Genomic DNA, 21,718 nt, shown 5'->3' on the forward strand with positions numbered 1-21,718 from the left:
TTGTCATTCAGTAGGTAGTTGGAACGGGTGTTGTCGGGTCTCGCTGAGAAATGAGTGCATGATACAAATCTTGGAACAATCAATGCCCAAGTTAATGCGAAGGTGAAGAAACGGAGTCGGATAGCTTATTCGGTCGTCATGTGTAACTAACTTATGTGGTACCTCTACACTAGCCCTTTGTCCCATTTAACATATTCAGTTATGTTGACCAGCAATTCATACACAACAAAATTCAGCAGTTTGCTGTTATTGTGACAAGTCGACGATCAGTGTTCTTCGTTGTCAACAATGTCGAATTTTGCCTCTGCAGTTTTAACTTATTACTAGATTTAACAAGTTGTTCAGCCCTGGTGCTGTATTGATCAACGAGACTTTACTAACGGCAATAATAAATAGTCAGAATCAGGTAACCACGCCCTCATCGTCTATTGCTATCTAATACACGGCTATCCAGCCTCTCTCTAGACACGACGGCGCCTGGGTCCAATTATACACAACAAATGAAACATCCCTTTTTTTGTTTAATCCACACGGAGACTCTGAAGACGGGCTTCTGTGGCAATCACCTATAATCATGTTAGCAAAAGAAAAGATAAACATATGGAAAACGATATAACTCACATCGAGAGCCTGCTGAACCTCCAACACCTTGCGAACCTCACCGAGCCAATCCTTACTCAAGGTCTTGGCCCATCCATCCAAGCCGTTAATTTCTCGCGCCGCAGAATCCAGGTCGCCTTCCTCAAGGTATGTTTGGGTTCGAGTAAGAATGCTCTCAACATCATTACCGTCCGCAAGACCTTGCTTCTTGAACATAACGTGGCTAAGAACCCAGCTAGAAGCGTGGCTGGCTACACCGGCCTCATCGGGTAACAATGAAGCCTTTCGCACCTCATTGGCGACTCGACGGAAACGATCAATCAGCTGGGAGGTAGTAGAGATACCGCGTTGGTAAGCGGATGGGTTAACGGAGGCGATGGCGGCATTGACAACGGGATCATCCGAAGCGATTTCCCGGAGAGCAACGAGCTCGCGAATAAAAGGGCGAGGGTGGCGGTCATCCTCCAAGCTGGCTCGGACAGCCTCAACGGCAACGTGTAGCTGCTGAGTCTTGAGGTTGGTGTCAATAACATCGTTCCAGCCTGTGGTAAGTTTCTCGAGCTCTGACACGGCAGATGATAGAGCGTTCAGCTTGCCTAGTCGGCTCTCACGCTCCTGCTCAACTTGCTTCTCAACATCCTTGGTAAATTCCTTCTTAAGGGCCAAAGCCTGCTGGGCGAGCTGATTCTGGAGCTTCTCCTCATTGAGTTTCTTCTCACGCTCAAGAAGGACATTAACTCGGTCCTCGTAGTTTTCTCGGACCTTCTTCATCTCCTGCTCAAAGTCTTGTCGCCATTGGTTCTCCTGGCTGATCATGGTGTTCTCAACACGATCAATTAGATCGGAAGCAGCCTTATCGAACTCCTCGATCTTCTCTCTGACTTGCTGGGCAGCCTTCTTCTCGAACTCACCCTTCATGGCCTTGAGCTTGCCTCCAACCTTGGCGATCTCATCCTTAGCCTTGCTAACAGAGGTGCCGTACTTGCCATGGGCATTGTCGGCGTTGATGACTAGGATGAGGTCGTTCACCATGTGGACGAGGTCTTGGACAACAGGCTCCCTTGCATCCTCAAGCGATAGAAGGTCGATCGGCTTGAGAGGAGGCATCTTGGAAGGCTCATTAACTTCTGGGGCTTTGAAACCAGAGTTAGACCTGGGGGCAGGAGTAGGCTCCTCGACGGCCTTCGCAACAGGCTTGGCCTCGACTGGGGGCTTGGCCTTGGCCTTGGGTTTGGCAACCTCTTCAACCTTCTTTGCAGCGGCAGCAACAGGGCCAGCACTTGAGTGACGTCCGGCTTGGCCTGCATCGGCTACTCTCCAGGAAGCACCGCTTTGGGCAGGGACTCGAACAGCATCTTCGGTGGCTTGAGTCTTTGATCGGCCGGTGATGTTAGGGAATCGTTTCTTGTAGTCCATCTCCTCGAGGTAAAGAACAGCCTGCTCGCCAAAGGGGACGTATTCGGTAAAGAAATCATGGAAGTTGTCGCTCACGCGAGAGTACCAGACACCTCCAGCGAAACCAACGACACCAAGAACAAGCAGGGTGAAGACAAAGTTCTTGAGCCTTCGGAAAAATCCCTTCTTCTTGATAGGCGCAGGCGCATGGGGAGGGGGAGGAGGTGTCAAAGGGACGTCTGCGATAGCGGCCTTGGTCTCGCCAACATCGTCAAGGGTGGTCTCGTGGATTCTCTCGGACGTAACGGTTTGGGAAGCTGGCAAAACAGGTTGCTTAGTAGGATCGAGCTCGGGCTTCTTCTCGACGGAGTAGAAACGCTGGAATCATCGTCGCGGTTAGTTTATTTCTGGTTAAAGCAACTAACACGAGCTGTGACGTTGTAAAGAAAGCTTACCTGACCAGCAAGGCCGGCACGCCGTGTAGCCGCAATTGGCCATTGGCGGGCAGCAGCGGCCACAACGGGCCTGCCGCCAGATGCCCTCACAGAGTGAAGCGAAGTTCGCAACATGAGGGATTGCAATGGCGAACAGGGCGCAGTTCGCGATGCAGTTGATTTTCGGTTAGATGGAGTTGAGAGCTGCTTCAAAAACGCTCAGGGTAGAAGTTCGGCAAAAGCCCAGCTCCCGGATTTTGTATGGAGCTAAATGTTAAGCAAGCGGCAGGAACCGGGTGACGCAACTACCTCATCAACCACCGAACATGATGAAACAAAAACATTCATTCAATTCTAAAAAGAGCAAATTTATCTCATAAGCTCCTTTTACGCAGTTGATCAGCTGCTTTTCTCTCCTAGTGAAGAGCCTATGGTTAGTAACTTCCGGTTGGTTACATGTGTTCATGGGGTTGAAATATCAAGTCGTGCTCTGTTGAATACGTATTCTAAAGAATTATAATAATCTCAACATATGTTTTCATAGTTGCGTTAGTATATTCAGTATCGCCAAATAACAAACACTCGTTCAATGGATGAGTTCTTACTTGAATCCAACTCCAATACATGTCTGCATCCCAGACTTCCTCACGAACTCTGTTGGAGAGCAAAAAAAGACATGAGACCTTGGACCAGAGTCCAAATAGTTACTTAGTAAGTAGTTATGAACAGCTTATAATGCCAATAATGTTTTGAAAGTCATTCCGGCCTTATCCAGACTCACAATGTGAGCATTAAATACGCATGGCCTGATCACATACAGCACAAGAGTTTGTCAACATGATCCCATAATTCATCTAATAGCAGCCATCTATTCGGAAGCTGTGAAGAAAAAGAAACTATAGAGCGGCTCGTCCATACTCTCCTGCTTGTCCATCTCATGAGCCACCAATGGGGAATAAGAAACCTTCAGACATTTAAGTCGCCTATGATCGAGGTCTGTTGTTCTCATACCTCCCCAAGCCACTCCCCGTTCTCTGATACGCTGAAGTGCCAGGCGACGGCACAGTCGAGCATCCAGGCCATTCAAACTACCAGCAACAAAAATTCAAGTTCGGTTTTAAAAAAGTATGGACTGAACTGATCCCTCCAAACCCAAGGACTCCGATAAATTATATGACACGCCCCAGCTCATGCATTACCTCAGAGTCCGTAATCTCGGACAACTCGCCGTGCTGGATCCACGCTGAGGCCTCTGTGATATGTGCGTGGGCGTAACGAAAAGTGGACTCTAAACCTGATGCTTCAACTTCGATGCCTGCTTAGCAGCTGCAAGGGCCGCTGACGTTAGTGTTGGAGTTCTCGGGAGCCAGGCTGACACCTGGTCGTTGGCCCGGTCGAGCATGTCGTGGACCAGCTTGGTCCAAGGGCAGCTTCTTAGCTATGGCTGTGAAAAGAGTTTGGACGTTCTCGGCAGTCTTGGCAGATGTCTCGAAGAAGAGGAGGCCAGCTTCACGGGCATAAGCCTCGGCATCGGCAGTGGGAATGGCTCGTTTGTCGGGTTGCTCAGTAACCAAATCCAGCTTGTTTCCTGCGAGGGCAATGACAATGTTCTCATTCGCCTGGCGTTGGAGCTCCTTAACCCAAGCCTTTGCCTTGTCTAGTGATGCCTGGAGGAATATTAACATGGCTCTATGGTGGTTGTAGATCTGGTGAACGTACAGATTGAGTAATATCGTAAACGACAACGGCGCAGTTTGCATTTCGGTAGTACATGGGAGCGAGAGACTTGTAGCGTTCCTGGCCGGCGGTATCCCAGATCTCGAACTTGACAGTAGTGTTCTCATCGAGAGAGATGGTCTGGGTCAAGAAGGCAGCACCGATGGTGGACTCGCGATAGGAATCGAATTGGTCCTAGAATGTCTTGGTAAGTTGCTGTCTCATACAATGGCGTGGGCGCGAGTAGTTCATACCTTGACAAATCGCAAGACTATTGAACTCTGAGGTTGAAAATTTAGTAAACATCGTATCAAAGACTGTCGTTGCGATATACCTTTCCTACAGCGGACTCGCCTATGTCACAAGTTAGCAAATATGCCATGAACCCGAAACTGGTCAGGCAAGGAATGCCGACATCATGTAACATACCAAGAAGAACCAGCTTAAACTGAGCGAACCGGGTGTTAGTGCCGCGGGCGCCAGCGGGAGGTTGTCGGGAGGCCATAGTGAGAGATGGGAATTTGATTTCGAGATGAAGAGGTACGGAGAGCGTCTATCAAGAGCGATAGTGGTAGCAGCAGTGGCGGTATGACCTGGACGTTGAGGGATCGGACGTGTCCTAGAACGACGGCGTGGAGAGACGCTCGGACCGGAAATCGTATCGGGATGATTGCGCGACGCAAGCGAATCGAGGGAAAAGGGAGATTTAGGGCGAAGAGGTTGGCGACGATAGTGAGATGACAAGACAAAAGTCGAGGCTGAAGGTGAGAGGCGAGTCTTAAGATGGGGCTTCGCTTCTTTGATTAAGACGGGACGGACGTGGATGGGAGGGACTTGGGGAGGTAAAGTGACTGCCTTGGTTCTTTAGTCCTGAGCCGTGACTGGCTCAAATGGCACGAGGCACACGTCAGGCAGGGCCTGTTTTGGTGAGGGACGCCCACAGTGCCACTGTAATAGGCGGGAGGACGGGGTCTCGGAGAGGTACACTTGCGCAGTGTTCGCCCGGTAGCTGTACTGATCCAGAGACCCTGATTTCGGCGAGCGGCATGTACCTCTACATCTCACGAGCCTCATCCCATGGCTCTGGGCTTGTGACGTGCGTCCCGCCTTGAGCCACCATGGTCCCCTTAAGTTCCATTCTATCCCGTCATTACGATTAACCATGTGGCTGTGCTATAGCTTCGCTGCGCTGGCCTCATCAACTCGTCTGCCAATTCAAGCTAACCATCCAATACCAGACCAACTCAGCCCATCCCTCACGTCGTGTCCCTTTTTTTCCTTATTTCACTATCTCTTGCAGCCGTCAAGGGTGAACAAGTCGCCAGTTGGCCACTCTTAATTCCCGGGCTTTACTATAACCTTAAACTCTTTTTCTATCTTGCTTTCCTAATCCTAACAGCTTCAGCTATGGCGCAGCTCAACACCCCCAAATTGCCTTATCGCGACATTAATGTCAAGATCGCCAACGACTCTTATACTTTCGCTTCGCCTTCGTCTCCCGATGCGCCTGCCCTGGTAATCGACCGTCCCACTGGCGATGTCCGCCTGAGCGAAGGCAGCGCCGCATCAGCCAAGAGAACCACTCGCGTCTCGAGTATCGCTGGTATTCTGGGAATTATACAGCTTCGCCTTGGTTCGTCTCTGCCGCGCCAAATCTTGGGCTGATGTCATCTGGTTTTGGCTTGTGCATTTCACTGACCATGTAAAGACAAGTATGTCATCTTCATCACGAAAGCCCAGCCTGTTGGCCGTCTCAAAGGCCACATGGTGTACAAGGTCGCTGCCACGGAGATCCTGCCCATGCGCGAGCGCTTGATTCACGACCCCGACGAAGACATCTTCATTCAGCTTCTTAAGAACTTTTTGGCTTCAGGGCCTATGTACTTTTCTTATTCCATCGATCTTACCAACTCCTTCCAACGTCAGGCCCAGGCCGACACTTCCAAGCCCCTGTGGATGCAGGCCGACGATCGTTTCTTCTTCAACAAGTATCTTCAGGGCGATTTAATCGACTTCCGCACCCGAGGCGCTCGATCACAGCCTGGCTCACAGCCCGGCGTTGACCCATATATCCTACCATGCATCTTTGGCATGCTGGAGATCAAGCCTACCACATTCAAGGGCAACCCATTGACTCTGGCTCTCATTACCCGCCGATCCCGCCACCGTGGTGGTACCAGGTACTTTACTCGAGGTGTAGATGATGAAGGACACGTCGCCAACTACAACGAGACGGAACAGATCATCATCCTCAACGACAGTAGCAGCGGGTTGGGTGGATACGCAGGCAGTTCGGACATGCAGAGCGGCAAGTTTGGCGCTGGCGCCGGTCAAGAGATGCAGATATTCTCTTATGTCCAGACACGTGGCAGCGTTCCTACGTTTTGGGCTGAAATCAACAGCTTGCGATATGTTCCCAAGCTCCAAATTCGCGGCGTTGATGCAGCTCTTTCCGCTGCTCAGAAACACTTCGACGAGCAGATTCGCTTATACGGTGACAACTATCTTATCAACTTGGTCAACCAGAAGGGTCGCGAGCAGCGGGTCAAGCAATCGTACGAGCAGATGGTGGAGAAGCTCGTTTCTTCTCCTAAGGAGCGGCAACAGGCAGACTTGCTCACTGAGGAGAAGTTCACCACGATTCAGCCGGAGGGCAAACGCCAAGAGTTTGACCGGCTGCACTATGTCTACTTTGATTACCACAGTGAGACAAAGGGCATGAAGATGCACAAGGCTTACGCTCTTATTGAGAAGTTGGCCGATGCATTGGAAAAGCAGGGCTACTTCCGTGCCGTTGATACCCCGTCCAGCGTTGATGGTAGCCTCGACGCCCGTAGCTACCAGACGAGTGTCATGCGTACAAACTGCATGGACTGTCTCGACCGAACGAACGTTGTCCAGAGCATGTTCGCTCGGCATAAGCTTGACCGCATCTTTGAAGATGTTGGCTTCATGCCCCGCGGCTCTTCATTCCGTGACGAGGATCCTGCTTTTGAGGATCTGTTCCGTAATCTCTGGGCTGACAACGCTGATGTTGTCTCCAACTCATATGCTGGCACTGGTGCCATGAAGACTGATGTCACACGTACTGGTAACCGGACCAAAGTCGGTGCCCTTCAGGATGCCCGTATTGGTATCACACGTTATTTTCGCAACAACTTCCTCGATGGACCGCGACAGGATTCTTTCGATCTTTTCCTTGGAGCTTACCGACCGGGCTCAACCAATATCGGCACTACTCTGGTCTTCACTGACCGTCGACCGGTCTTGATCCAGGCTATTCCCTATATCCTTGCCTTCAGTGTCTTCATTGTATTCATTGGTCTCTTTACCCGCCGAGACCCAGAGGCAAGCGCCCTGCCTCTTCGTGTGTTCCTCTTCTTCTGGATGGTTATTGCTGCCTGGTCATTCTACTTTGTCTGGAACCACGGCATGCTCTACGTAAGTTTTGCTGACTGACACTCACCTCAAACCATTCTAATTATTTCTAGGTTAACTGGCCACGCCTCAACCCCAGGCCATTTGCTGTTGAGGGCTACAATGAACACTTCGCCAAGGCACGCAAGGACTCTGTCATTGGAACCTACGTGGCGAAACACGAGAGAGGACTCAGCACAGCCCGATACCTCAATGCCGAGGAGGGCAAGAAGAGGATTGAATAGAATCAAAAGGGGGCTTGAACTTTGGTTATAATGTGGATGCTTTGCTCTAGTGGCGCGGTGGCATGACTTTGAAGGTTTTCTTTATTCAAAGACTATAGAAGCCCGCTTTTTCCGATTCTTTTGTACCAGCTGGGTGGGTAGGGATAATCAAGACGTTTGTTGTAATGATGTTGCTTGTCTATATGACTTTGTCAAGGCATAGATATTGTCTCCTTTAATATAGGTCTAGATGAACCCTCAGAGTCAAATGACTTGAGGCCTTCAGTCTAGGGGCCAAACAAAGTATTATCTTATAAAAGTGCCTATCAGTTTACCCGAAGTTTCTCAAATTCATCTCAAGATTACACAAATGTCATCATTTGAGATCGGTAAGTCTTGTTTTAGACCTATTTGTATGGTTTACAGGGTGGTGCGATGAAGAGAAGTGAACAGAACCGCATGGCATAAGTATTATTATTCTAAGTTACAAATATGATACCAGGAGTATTAATAAACAAAGAAAACTGTACAGCAAATTTCGCTCATAATTCACACATTTGCTTCAAGGCAAGATGCTCCCACCAAAGACAAGGCGCCACGCCATGCTTCTCCCCACAGGCGGGAAAGGGGTATCAGAATCGGATAATGCTCTGGTATCCAAAGGAAAGAGAAGAGGGAATAATGGGTAAGAACAGTAAAGAAAATGGTAAGGACAAGTGAAGTGTGAAATAATGTAATAGTGGTATCATTTTTTTCGCAGCACTCAGTCCCATGTAGAAAACTCCTGCGATACACAATCCTCCCCACGACTTCAAGTTTCAGAGGGCCTTGTCTCAACTCATAGCCAAAGGAGCCATCTGACACCTTGCCAAACGCCCTGCCCAAGGCCCAGAAAGAGTCTGAAAATGGTAACGACAAACCAAACATACCACATAAAGCCAACAAGCACCCACTCAACAACGGACCACATTCCGCGACGGAGCCATCTGAATCTCCTGCGTCTGTTGCGCATCATCTTGTCGGTAAGATCCGTGACATGCTTGACCTTGAGGAGCTGTCCCAAGGCTAAGTCTTTGCCAGTCTCATCAGCTTGGTCTGATGCCTCACGTGTCATGCCTGATAGTTCATCTGCGATTCGAGAGCGAACACACCAGATGCGTTCCTCTAGTTTCGGACGCGTTTGGGCAGTGAATTTATCGGCTGACGTCTGCCACTGCTCAATTGATGTTTGGATCGCCACGTCTAGGGTCTGGCGAGCTAGGCGGAAATGGTCGGAGCAAGGGAGCGCATCGTCGAAAGGCAGTGACTTTTTGGGTGTCATTTTCGCGATGTCAACCCATGGTATTCCCACTGGACTTGATTGTGGTGAAGAACCCAATTCCTGAAGGTCATTTCCAAGAAGCGGTTTCTTCAGCTCCTGAGCCCGGCGAGAAATCTCCATGGCTTTGATGCCAGAGGTAAGAATAAGCGTCCGAAGTCGGGCAATTTCACGCTTCGAAAGTTGTCCTTCCTGAGGAATGGCCTGGTTTGCAATAGACCACTTCCGTGCTTTGAACTTATCAGGTTCGTTGAACCGAACCATTGGAGCAGCCTCATCAGCTTCCCTTTCTGAGATTCGGAGGCCATCCTTGACGCTCTCCTGGCAAGACTCTACTTCCGACATGGCAGGCTCGACAATGGTGACCTTGTCAACTTGCTGAGGCTTGCTAGGGCTTGAGATTCCAGAAATATCAGGTGCGGACGGTTTGCTGACCTCAACACGAAATTGAGAAGGTTGCAACTTCTTCACGTCAATTGCTGATTGGCCATGCGTTTCTGCCATGGGATGGAACTGTGGCATCGAATCCAAGAAGTGTTTAGCCCCATGTTGAAGCTCGGGCTTGTTGCGCCTCGAGTTTGTTCGCGACAAATTGAGAGAAATTCTCGATCTCCCCTTGGGCTGATCATTATCAGATTCATCGGAAGAGAGAACATCGGTGGTTCCCTCCATGGGGATGTCCTTTTTCCACAGCATGTCGCCCAATCTCGATACACCACCTCGAATTACCGTGTCAATACGAGGGCCCTTAAACATGCCTCGAAGTCCAACCTGGTCGTCGCCCCTTGGCCTAATATTACCCACGCTACGCTGGTGTTTGTGGCTCTCGAAGGTCGGCCGTGAATTAGACGGGTGTCGTTCGAGTGGCTTGGTTTCCGTTGGGGATAAAGGATCTGGAATGGAAGGTCTTCTGCTGGATGCCTCCGTCTCCAATGTTGGTTCTTCAGATTCATCGCGCGTCTTGTCCTTAAAGATTTGCTTTACTTTTGTAAATGGGTTTCTGGAGGGAGATGATGATCGACTAGACGGTGCTGACAGCTGTAGGCCAGTCGGTGGCGCAGATAGGCTGTATTGAGGAGCAAGTTCAGGTGACATAGGCTGCGGAGAGTCGATATGTTCTTTGCTGTTTCCGCCGCGCTGGGACCCTCCTCCCGTATTCCTGCCCAATTTTGGCAGTGATGGGATTTCCAAGGAAGCTCTGTTGTGAATGGGGCGGTTTTCTGAATCTTTAGAATCCATCGTATTCCACTCTCTACCAGTGGCCAGTTGAGACAGTGGTTTGGGTTCAGGTGAAGTCGAGTCCTCGGGCTGCATATATTCTGCCTCAGTCTCCGGGACGTGAGAGAGTCTTTGCTGTCTCATGTCTCGGGCCACCATTTCCAACATTTGCTTCTCCAGCAGTTCAGTCTCGCGACTTGATATTGTTCCACGTCGGGCCTTGCCTTCGGTTGGCATATCATCTTCACTGGCGGTCTCATCCGAGGATGATCCTCGTCTCCTAAAACGACGGTGGTGCACTGAGCCAGTCTGTCGGTGGAAAGATCCCATCTCGTGAAGTTTCTGGCGTGCTCGGTCTCTGTGGCTTGGTTCGAGAAGTTCAATCTCGGGCTTCGAAAGGTTGGATTCGTTCGAGTTTGCTTTTCCATTCATTTCTTCCATAGTTTCAGTGATAAAAGGCGGTACACCGGTTCCAAGCTCATCGGTCTGTCCTGAAATTGGCCGGCTTAAGGTTTCTCCTGTTTGTGGGTATATTTTGTTGAGATTACGGTCTTCAATGAGTTGCTTGTGATGGTCCTGTTCGAGCCAGTAGGCATCTGCAATCAAGTCGCAGGCTTCGAAAAACCAGTCAACTCTCGGGCGTCGAACTCTCAGTGCCGCCGTGGCAGCCGAATCCGTGGCTATCTGAGAATCGATTTCTTCAGCACCTGGAAATGGTGGTAAAATCGAACCATCACTGGAAAGAAGCTCCTTCGATGCTCGCTCCGAAGCCTCGTTGACCCAATCTTTAACAGATTCGACGTCAGCAAACCCCTGCTTCTCACCATCGATGACCATTCGTTCACGAGCCCTGACTTTTCGATTTCTGATATACTGCAATGGGTTGTACTCTCGGCCAAGTGGAATCATGAACTCTCTGCTCTCGAAGGCATGCATTCTGCCCTCTGTAGGTGATCCGGGAGGGCTTGAAGCTGAAGGTCTGTCGTAGCCAGTCTTAAGTGGAGGAAGAACTTGTAGCAATCGTCTATACTGTGCCATCAACTCTAGATGTTCTCTAGCTTTCTGTGCCCTCGCCAAAGTGGACGTAGAAAAATGGTAACGGTATGAGGCGTCCGTAGTTTCGAAAGGTGAAGGGCGCAGTGGGCTACTGGATCTAACACCTGGTAGTCGTGGTGTAAGGCTTTGATTCGGAATCGGCGATGCCCCTCTGACAGCCTTTCTTTGTTGCTGAAGATGTGCTCTAAGATTGCTCCCGGTCTGAGAGTCTTGTACAGGTGCCAGACGTGGAGGGTTACCGCGGCTAATGTTGCGCCGAGACGCAATTCGCCGTGACTCGCTTAGGTTCAATGCCATGTTGACTATCTGGGTTGAGTCGACGTCCAGGGCAGCACCAGGCTGTGACGCGTGCGCTCTACGGCCTCGCCTTTGCGCTTCATTCCTCTTTGTTATATGCAACTCCTCCTGAGATGTATCTGGCGACACGACGCGAGCTCGAGGACCGCTACCGGAGCTAATCCCAAGACCTAGGCCCCTTGTGCCATTGGATAAATATGGTTCTTGAACATCCTTCCCCTTATGTCGAGATTTACTTCTTTGTGCCCGGCGTTGGTTTCCGGAGTCGTCATCTGTGGCCACGGGCTCCTGAAGCAAGAATGCACTGCTCGGTTGGGTCTTATGCGGTCGCTTCGAACGGGCTCGTTTCGGCCGGCCGGCTTGAAGGCCGCTGGGAACTGCTGCAGCTCCACGAGACTTGTGATGGTAGCGTGGAAGAGTTTCGTCATCGGAGAAAGCAAGAGGTCGTTCAGGGGATAGGGGAGCGTGGAGGAGAGCGCTCATGCTGGGTTCTCCTCTCTCGGCGGTGTCGTAGCTAAACCTCGTGGGAGGCTCCGGAGTAACTGGGCCATCCCGTCTCCCATATGCACTCAGCGACGAGGCAGCACGATGGTCGGCCATTGCGCCGTGGTATTTACATACAACGACAGCAGCAGGGGCAGACTCTTAGGCTCGCGCTCGAAGGAGAAGCGGGGAGTTGTCGTCAGTGTTGATGAATAAAGCAATATTGCAGCATGGTTTTTCTTCTTTTCAAGGGTCCTTGTCGATCTAATGTGCTAGATCCTGGTCAATATTGTTGTCCTTGGTGACGATGTATTCTGGGGAGCTAATCTTGTACCGATAATGACGGCAGCAATCGAGGTCGGAGTGGATGCCCGACAGGGGGAATCCGCCTCAAGAGCTCATCGCTCACTTTGAAGTGCACGGGAATACGTCGCAGTGATGATGCGTTGGACCAAAGATCTTCTTGTAAGTTGGTTAGGATGTTGCATTTGCGGAGCGTTAATGTCGAAAGGATTGGACATTAGCCGTAGGGGTCCTTGGGTCTATAGGACGTCACGGGAGTGGATGTGACCCGACGGGTGCTACAAGACACTAAAGCCACAGGCGGCAGGCAGGGCCCCGGGCCAGTTTTACGCCTTTCTCACCTATCCTAGGCACAAGCGTGGCGGGGAGTGACGCACGCGTGTCTTGATGTGGCACCTCATCTTATGTTGGAGTACAAGGTTTGAGGGGAAGCATACACCTTATCCCAAGTACCGGTTGTCTCAGGCCCGAACTGCCGATACTCATCACATGAAAAATAATTAACTCATTCGAAGCCAAGGTCTAAGTCAGGTTGCGGGAGCTGCTGAACACCTCGTAATGGCGGGGTTTCAGAGGCAGTCCCAATTCATAAATAGAGTCATGCGCTTGAGATTTGACTCAACTCTGGAATGGAATAGATCCTTAGACAGAACTCAAGGCCGGAATCTTTCAGCATTTTCTCATACGTTTCTTGTAGTGGCTGCTGTTGTCTAATTGATACAGATACTGTTCAAAAATAGAATCAGTAGTAAGATCAGTAATATCTTGATACCTAGTTTACACAAATACTATACACTTGTCATGACAAAGAGGGGTACATATCATCATACGTGCCATCCTTCTCTTACATCTTCTCTATGCACCGACAACCTCCTCACATCTGCCACATAGCGCGTCTTGCTTTGGCGCCATGTATCGCCAGCATCTGGGGCATTTTTCCTCCTTCGGGGGTAGCACATGCACATTGACCTTGGCATCTTGGATCTCGAACTTCTTTTGGAAAGCCCAAGCAGGATTTTCGGGGAGGGGTTCGTTGACTTGCACCGAAGACACAACAAATATGTCGTGAAGCTCGTCCATGTAACGCCCAAGAACAGCCGCCGCTTTTCCATCCTCGACTTCCAGATAGACTGCGCTCTGGAGAGAGCTGCCAAGCGCCTTGGCATTTCGCGCGTCCTCCAGTGTTGCCTTTACAGCGCCATGAACTTCTGTGATGATGGACTGATCCTTACGCACCACATCTTGAGGAAGCGTCAAACGCATAGGATCAACGAGAGGGTCATCATATAGATGGCGAGCTGGGCTTATCAAGGAACTGGTCGATGTTAGTAAATCGTAAACATCAGGGAGCACAGGATGATAACCCACGTGTCTTTGGTCATCCATTCAGGCCGGAACCACCAAGCCTCCTCAACAAGCATAGGAGTTATCGGTGCCAGCATGCGCAAAAGTCCGATCAAGATAGGCTCCAAGGCACCGCCGCCATCACCACAGTAGAGTCGGTCCTTCAGGGCTTCCAAGTAGAATGCGGACAAATCAGTTGCGACCCAGTGGTTAATTGTACTGACCGCTCTGTAAAACTCAAAATCGTTGTATGACTGCATGACCTCTGACATGGTATCGGAAAGTTGAACAAGTGCTATTTGGTCCAACTTAGTCAATGGGCGCTCACGGGCCTCTGGATAAATTGACCCGACAAGCATCCTGATGATGGTTCGATATTTGATCAGCGAAGCATTAACAGGTCTAAGAATATCTGGTCCTATAAGAACATCTGATGTGAAATCAGCGCTTGCTGCCCACAGTCGAACAGCATCTGGACCGAGAGGGTCAAGTTTCTGCCTGTAGCCTTTGGAGTAAGCCTGTGATAGAAGCCCTTTTATGACTTCGCTAGGGACAATCATATTGCCCTCGGACTTTGACATCTTCTTGCCTTTCCCATCGAGAGTGAATCCGTGAGTGACTAAAGTCTTAAAAGGAGCAGCAGCTTTTCCAGTCGACTCCTTTGATGTTTGCGTGGCAACATAAGTCAATAAGCTGGATTGGAACCATCCGCGGTGTTGGTCGGAACCTTCAAGGTAGACATCGGCAGGGCCCTCAGTTTCTGTCCATGAGCTGCCGCTATCAAACCAAACATCCATTGTATCAGTGCCTCGACGGTATTTGCCCTCCATGTTGGGTGGGATCCAAGCAGGTTCATCTGGGTCATCAGAGAACCAAGCAGACGAAGAACGCTCTTCCATAACCGAGATGATATGGTCGATTGTTTCTGTTGTCATGACAGCAGTTCCGTTCTCGTCATAGAGTGCAGGAATGGGAACTCCCCATGATCGCTGGCGAGAGATACACCATTCACTGCGACGTGTGATGAAAGCTTCGAGGCGGTTTCGACCACCCTTTGGAACAAACCGAACATCCTTCAGTGCTTCAAGGGCATCATTTTTGATACTACCAACATCAGCAAACCATTGAGCTGTAGCACGAGTCACCACAGGTCGCTTGGTTCGCCAATCGTAAGGGAAACTGTGCCGTTGTTTATGGCTTCCAAGTACATCGTCGCCCACTAATTCCAAGACAGCGTGACTTCCGCCATCCATGACGGAACTCGCTTTGGTGAGCTTCTCTGGATCGTCAGGGTAAGCTTCTTCAGTAAAGAAACCGCCATCGTCGATGGGAGCAAATGCTTCAATGCCGATTTTAGAGCACACTTCATAGTCGTCCCGGCCGTGGCCTGGGGCAATGTGAACCAGACCGGTACCAGAGGTAGAGGTAACGAAATCGGCAGTAATGATAGGCTGCAGCGGAGCAGATTGCCCCCGGAGTTTGTTCTTATACTCTAGACCTTTCAAGCTAGAGCCTGGAATAGAATGTACTACAACTTGAAAGTCGCCAAGGAAGCGCTTCACATTTCCAACACGGCTCGAAGCAACAAGATAGCCGTCATCACCAACCTGGAGGATCGAGTACTCAATTTGGTCGTGGATGGCAATAGCCCGGTTGGCAGGGAGGGTCCAGGGAGTGGTTGTCCAGATAGTTGCATACAGGTTTCCTTTGAAACCGGCAAGTTCAGGTATGGACGACCAGTCTGAAATAATAGGGAACCTTATATATGCGGCGGTAGAGACATGATCCTCTACGAATTGCAACTCTGCCTCAGCAAGCGCAGTCCGCGACGAAGGGGACCAGTAAACGGGTTTGTGTTTGCGGTAAATCAATCCTCGACGGACCATGTTTTGAAAAACGCGCAATTGCCTTATCTCATAATCTCGGTCCATCGTTGTCCACTTCTTTTCCCAGTCAGACATAACGGCGAGAGCCTGGAATCCCTTCATCTGGTCCACAACCGTCTTGGAAGCTAGCTTTCGTGCTGTGTTCCGGACTTCTACAGGAGTCAACCCCTTCGTCGAGTGCGATCCCAGTGCCTTCATTTCGATTGGGAGACCATGACAATCCCAGCCGGGTCGATATGTCACTCGTCGGCCTTGCTGCACTTTAACACGCACAATCATATCTTTAAGAATTTTGTTCATGGCATGGCCGACATGAAGCTCGCCATTGGCGTATGGGGGCCCATCATGGAGGGTAAATGGCTTCTCCTCAGGTCGATTCTGTGCTTGCCATGCGTATAAATCGTCGGTACATTGCTTGAGATAATTTGGTTCGAACTTAGAGGTCGGTCGAACACTGCGAGATCGACTGTGTTAGCTCCCCACGTTCCAAATTTGGAGGTTCTGCGAAGGGGGAAAACATACGGAAATCTCGACCGAGGCAACCTCAAGGACGACTTCCAGGATTGAAGCATGGTTGATCAAGAACCATTTCGCACTTAGTTAGGATGCTTTCGGTGTTGAAGTTAAACACGGCTAAGCAATGGGTTTTTTTTGGCGCTACTGGGCTGTTTAAGCGGTCGTTCAATTGAAGTTCCCTCCATCCAATCGCTTACACACCTAAGCTGCAAGGCTGACGCGGGGCATGATTCCAGACCTGCCCACGCGAACGTCCATGCCCGCGGGACTTTTAGCGTGTCGCGAGGCGATTTATAGTGGACAAGTACTCATTACATCACTAAAGCGACGCCATATCCAGCGTCATTCACGCTCCTTTCATTTACAACACTTCACGCTTTCACATATAGCGTCAAATATACGATGGCTCCGGTCCGACGATATCTGAGGATATCCAAGTACTCGGTCCTTGAGTGCCGGATTTATTTGGATAACCCTGCATTGGCCCAATCATGGCTTCTGAATCCTCGAAATCCAGTATTACCCAAGGTCATCGAGGCAATCCGTCCTTTGGTGCTTCCGAAGCTGCGTGAAGAGAAGGAAAGGATAAGAAAGAAGAGCAAGAAGAAGAGCATCAAAGACGTCATAGTATCAGGTATGTGTGTTGAGATCTATTTTTGTCTCTGTCAGTAGCTGATACCACTTAGACGAGTTTGAGGTCTCCATCTTCTTGACAGAGACGAGCACGAGACATTCTCTCCTTTACAAGACCAAACATTTCAGGGACAAGCTACCACCGAAACTCGAGTCCAACTCGTCCAAACTCATCGGTGAGACAGATAGTGTTCCCGTGGACGTTGAGGATGAATATCGTGCACCTGTCTTGCAAGAAGAAGACGATGATGAGGTGAGACTCGCCGATATCCCCGTTGCCGAAACAAAAGCACGGCGGAGTAAGCGCCAAAGAGGAATACAGGGCCCGGAGCAAAATAGCAACGATGAGGCATTTGAAGATGATGAAACAGCCTCGGCCGTCGAAATCGGTTCTGATACGGAGGCACCCCCACACAAGAGGCACAGAGCCCGGACGAACGACGGCCTTGATGGAAACGAAGACAAGAAGAAGCTAGCTATGGACGTCTCATATGAGGGATTTGCAATATACGGTCAGGTGCTGTGCCTTGTGGTCAAGAAAAGAGCAAACGCTGCAGCTAGCAGTGGTGGGGGTGGGAAAGCCCGGCCAGAAGGCCAGGCCACGATGGAGAATTGGATTTCTTCTACGCAAGTGCCTGTTGGGGAGGACATTCCATAAGCGAGACCAAAAGTGTGACCAAAGCAGTCAAGGGGCCTCCTACGCTTATGCTATTCTTGCCGGAGTCTTTTTATTGCTTAGGTTTGGGGTCTTGAATCTTCGTGCTTCTCTGGCTGGCCCGAATGGCCTGACAATTTGATGTTAGGTCGATGAGGGTCGATCGAATACCGGGGTTTGACAGACGGGAACTGCGGATACGGCCGTCGGGTGCCTGTGGGTGTTCGGGCTGCCTTCGGGCAGCGGGAGGAGACAGGCTACCAATGAATTTATTAGGCACTCAATGCCTGGTGTATCATTCGCTGATCACAGTCTGCTGTCCAACTTGTCACGTCAGTCAACTCATCAGTCTAATCTGGCGAGGTGCGATTTACTTCAAGGTATGGATGATCAATCACATAGATAATGGCTTGGATATTCAATTAGGCGAGAATAGCATCATTGCTACTCCGTACAGCCCACACCACCATTGACAACGGGCCTCGATGTTTCTTGGCGTCAGTCTCGCACGGGTCCTGTCTCCAGCTTGGCACGGCGACGATGATCTGGAGTTGACAAGCAGACGAACACCAGGCCCCTACCATGAGCCCCGTTATGAAGCTGGTTTGGTGTTCTGCATGGTTGCAGCCGTGAACCTGGAGCAGCGCAGTGTGGATGAGGAATATCGGGTCTTGGCAAGTTTGCATGTCTCAGAGTGATATGACAAGAGGAAATCTAAAAGCCCGACGTCCGGAGGAGATACTCCCATGGAGGAGTTTCGTGTATATCCCGCACTTGATCCTCTTATTTGTGTATCATCAGACTGACCCCGGTACCGTTGGGTGGCATAATGGGTCTCAAGAGCGAGAATGAGGCCTTTTTGATATGGAATCCCAGTTTCGAAACTATTCGGTAGATCCTCGATGATAGGTGTACGTAAGTGTCAAATTTTTTTGGAGGTTGTAATGGGCGTGAAAGCGAAATTCCATCTGTAAGTCCTTGGTCCAGCAGGTCTGGAAAAGCCGGATGGTTGCGGACCATTACATTGCCGGCATGCGGCGTTGTGACCCTACCGGTTGGTCACAAATGAGTGTCCAAGCTAGCCAAGTTATTATGATATATTTGACAGTGTCAAGATATAACCTCTGAACGGAGCTTCAATCAGCTGTCATGGTTTATTGTGAATGTCTCAGATGTTCCGGTGAGGCTTGATTGGAAATTGAAATGTATTTGGCGCCCTTTATTATCCATGTCAGCCTTTCACCCTTCTCTATGCGTCTGGCTGAAGTTGGCCATGTCGAGACCCGGGAGCTTCGATATGAGCCCGGCACTTTGCAAGTTGATCGATATCTCCACTTAGAGATGCCCAATATAGGGACGGAAACTTTCGTTCAAGTTTGAGGTTCGGACTACGTTAGTCCACCCAGCATGTCGTGATCGGCACTTACCAAGGAGAGGCAGTGTACATAAATCACGAATTGTTCATTACAAGATTGAGGTGTACGGAATATGATTTGTGATAAATTGATCCAGGCTGAGCTGATAAAACAGCCGTTAAGGGGAGTCGTTTTTGCAGTTGATGAATGTCGCGGATACGGATACGTTGCCTTGAGATGGATGTACTATTGCCTTACGCGTCTTAATGGCTTGGATTATACCGTAAATATGACAGCCTGATATACACGAGCTCTCGAGACTCGGGGCCGGACGCTTCGCCGAGGACAAGACACGGCAGCATCGGAATTTGGGTCACAAGATGCTCAATCATCATCATCATTCATCATCAATCATCATTGTCATGTTCTTGACCCCCTGGTACCTTGTGCCTGTGCCTTGTGCCTGTCTGTGCCTTGTGCCTTGGGTGGAGGGGGGGTTCAGTGATGAGGTTGGTGGTTTTAGCACGAAGTTGCGGTATGAACCGGCACCAGCACAGAAATTCTCTCTATTTGAGTTTTGTGAGCGAGTACAATCTGTTTCTAAATGGAGGATGACTGTACCAAAGTCTAGGTTGGCGTCTCAGACAGAACAATGAAGGCGGATGGATGACATGCCTCGCGCAACTAAACACTAGCAGCGAGTAACCCCACAACCACAGACACAGAAGAAGCAAGGGTCATGGAGAATACTCAAAGTCAATTCGATGAAACACATGAACTCGGTGAGTAGGCAGCCAGCCGTTTGGTCTCATGACGATGACGAGGGATACTTTGGGTACAAGTGGTGTTTGTACTTTTGGGCTTGGGAGACCATGAGGCCATTCTCCTTTACGATGACATGGATATTACAGTTTGTTTGCTAATTCCTTGCATTCGGTATCCATGCATGTCTGCATGTACATATATGCAGATGCATGCATGCATGTTTGTTCTGTTCTTGGCTTGTAGACACGCCTCCACCATTGCAACTTCACTGCCTGCCTCCGGTACAGCGGCACGATATGTACGCAATTCCTCATGGCATAAACATCAGCAGTGAGTGAGTGAGATTGTGATTATCAACTCACCAGCGTGCGTGGGCCCTTTCAAGCCCCTCCCTCTTCCGGCCTATTACCTCTCAGCCGGAGCTGATACACACGCTGTCGTGGCATCACTGAATGGTGCTGACAGACATGCTCGTGCGTGCTGATACTGCCCTCGCTATCATTGTATCGCTTCCATTTCCCCATATGGAGATCTGCTGCTCAGGCCGTGCATTCGAAACATCATCTTTCGATTCCTGGTATTTGCACGTCTCAGCTTTGAACAAGACAATCCCATCGCTGTGGCAGGCATCACACCTACTCTGACTGCTGTGCCACTGTTAGTTTCTAGTTTCTGGTTCGGTAGACACACCATAATAGTTTCACCATCCTCATGTCCTACCTTGTACGCTTCTGCCTTGTAATACTGTTCCCTTGCCTGTTCTGCTCTGCGGCATGCCGATTACTATTACTGATGCTGAATTTCCCCTCATCCGCCCCCACGATAACTCCGTCCTTATGCCCATGTCAGCTAGTCACGCTCGAAGATGACTTTGGCTGCCGACCATTCGCTACCAGGATCTGATTGAGTTATGAGCCAATGATGATCCCAACTCTGATCTTCTCCTCCTACAGAACCGTTGCAGATTTTACCGTTGGGGCCGCACCCGTTCCAAGATATGCTCACACTAGTTGAACTCACGGCTCACTGCAGTACCTAATGCTGGTCCAGGAGGATTCGACAACTCAGCAGAATACATGCATACTTCGCCGGGTTTTTGCTTGCGAATATTGTCCCGTGACTATTTTGTGCAGGTTTTAGACCAATGATCCATCCTTTAGTTTCGTTTATGGCCATTGTTAGTGGCCGCCCGATCACCACCAACCATATCAACGAACGACACGTCTTGCATTGATCTCGATCTTCATCTTTTTATGGTTGACCGCTTCTTCGACTAACCCATCTTTTCCTCAATAAACAACACTAGACTGCACTACACGACGGTATAGTTCGAACAGGCCGTGGGAAATGACGCCGAGTTGAGGGAAGACGCGTATAGGGTAGAGCAAAGTGTTTCAAAGATATGCATACGCCTTATTGTATCACCCGCTAAACAAAGGCCAGGAATTAATCAGACGAGCCAGATACAGTAGTTTGAGACTAGCTCATCGCAGCCTTTTTATCGTCAGTCATCATATGTTGATGTTCATCGATAGACCAGGTCATGACATGGACATGGATGTGTTCTCGTCCTACACCAACAACCCCACGATCTGCAACACATCAAGTTACATCCGCTCTGTAGACGTCCTGTCATTTCTCCGCCACAAATAATACCAAGGCGCATCTCTCGCCAATTCCCGTATCTATCTCCGAGGTCCTGATGTCCCTAAGAATGCAGGCAAGAATAGCACGTAGACCCTCAAACCTGAACACCTAACAAAATGTCGCAGGTTGTTGATCGACAACATATCTAGGACCCGCTGCGGGCCGATCTGATACAGAGTAGCTAGCAGACATACCCTGTCTCTCGAAGTCGAAGCTCCCTGCAATCTATCATCCATAGCAAGGCGCATGTCTGAGTCAAAGCCAAGGACGATCATGTGTACATGCTTCAGATGCTCAACCAACAGATATACCCTGACGCCTGATAACTTCTATAGCTAGATGTCGATCATGATATGATGATCTAACAGTACGCCCATGTTCGTAACCAACAGAGAACTGGAGAATCATAAGCGCATTATGCAAGCTGACGTCTGCAGAGCGGTATTTTGAACATTG

At 49.8% G+C, this 21,718-nt stretch overlaps 6 protein-coding genes across 6 annotated transcripts; 2 read left to right on the plus strand and 4 right to left on the minus strand.

Annotated features, from left to right (window-relative positions):
* Positions 1-521: 521 nt before the first annotated feature.
* FTJAE_7718 (mysoin heavy chain) lies at positions 522-2,564 on the minus strand (the record flags this gene model as incomplete). Its single annotated transcript, XM_037354463.1, has 3 exons — positions 522-566; positions 622-2,373; positions 2,451-2,564. The coding sequence occupies 3 exons, from the start codon at positions 2,562-2,564 to the stop codon at positions 522-524; spliced, it is 1,911 nt and encodes a 636-aa protein (XP_037205217.1).
* Positions 2,565-3,748: 1,184 nt separating this feature from the next.
* On the minus strand, positions 3,749-4,650 carry FTJAE_7719 (GTP-binding protein ypt5; the record flags this gene model as incomplete). Its single annotated transcript, XM_037354464.1, has 5 exons — positions 3,749-4,096; positions 4,149-4,340; positions 4,400-4,426; positions 4,480-4,499; positions 4,575-4,650. 5 exons carry the CDS (start codon positions 4,648-4,650, stop codon positions 3,749-3,751), a joined length of 663 nt encoding a protein of 220 aa, XP_037205218.1.
* Positions 4,651-5,552: 902 nt separating this feature from the next.
* On the plus strand, positions 5,553-7,807 carry FTJAE_7720 (SAC1; the record flags this gene model as incomplete). Its single annotated transcript, XM_037354466.1, has 3 exons — positions 5,553-5,778; positions 5,854-7,586; positions 7,637-7,807. 3 exons carry the CDS (start codon positions 5,553-5,555, stop codon positions 7,805-7,807), a joined length of 2,130 nt encoding a protein of 709 aa, XP_037205219.1.
* An 817-nt stretch (positions 7,808-8,624) lies between these two features.
* FTJAE_7721 (uncharacterized protein) lies at positions 8,625-12,275 on the minus strand (the record flags this gene model as incomplete). Its single annotated transcript, XM_037354467.1, has 1 exon — positions 8,625-12,275. The coding sequence occupies one exon, from the start codon at positions 12,273-12,275 to the stop codon at positions 8,625-8,627; it is 3,651 nt and encodes a 1,216-aa protein (XP_037205220.1).
* Positions 12,276-13,316: 1,041 nt separating this feature from the next.
* Positions 13,317-16,263, minus strand: FTJAE_7722 (isoleucyl-tRNA synthetase; the record flags this gene model as incomplete). The annotated part of the gene is made up of 3 exons (XM_037354468.1): positions 13,317-13,776; positions 13,830-16,074; positions 16,128-16,263. 3 exons carry the CDS (start codon positions 16,261-16,263, stop codon positions 13,317-13,319), a joined length of 2,841 nt encoding a protein of 946 aa, XP_037205221.1.
* A 346-nt stretch (positions 16,264-16,609) lies between these two features.
* Positions 16,610-17,498, plus strand: FTJAE_7723 (uncharacterized protein; the record flags this gene model as incomplete). Its single annotated transcript, XM_037354469.1, has 2 exons — positions 16,610-16,841; positions 16,894-17,498. 2 exons carry the CDS (start codon positions 16,610-16,612, stop codon positions 17,496-17,498), a joined length of 837 nt encoding a protein of 278 aa, XP_037205222.1.
* Positions 17,499-21,718: the final 4,220 nt, after the last annotated feature.

The sequence above is a fragment of the Fusarium tjaetaba genome, assembly GCF_013396195.1.
Source record: "Fusarium tjaetaba strain NRRL 66243 chromosome Unknown NRRL66243_c0000156, whole genome shotgun sequence".
Classification (NCBI taxonomy): Eukaryota; Fungi; Ascomycota; class Sordariomycetes; order Hypocreales; family Nectriaceae; genus Fusarium; species Fusarium tjaetaba.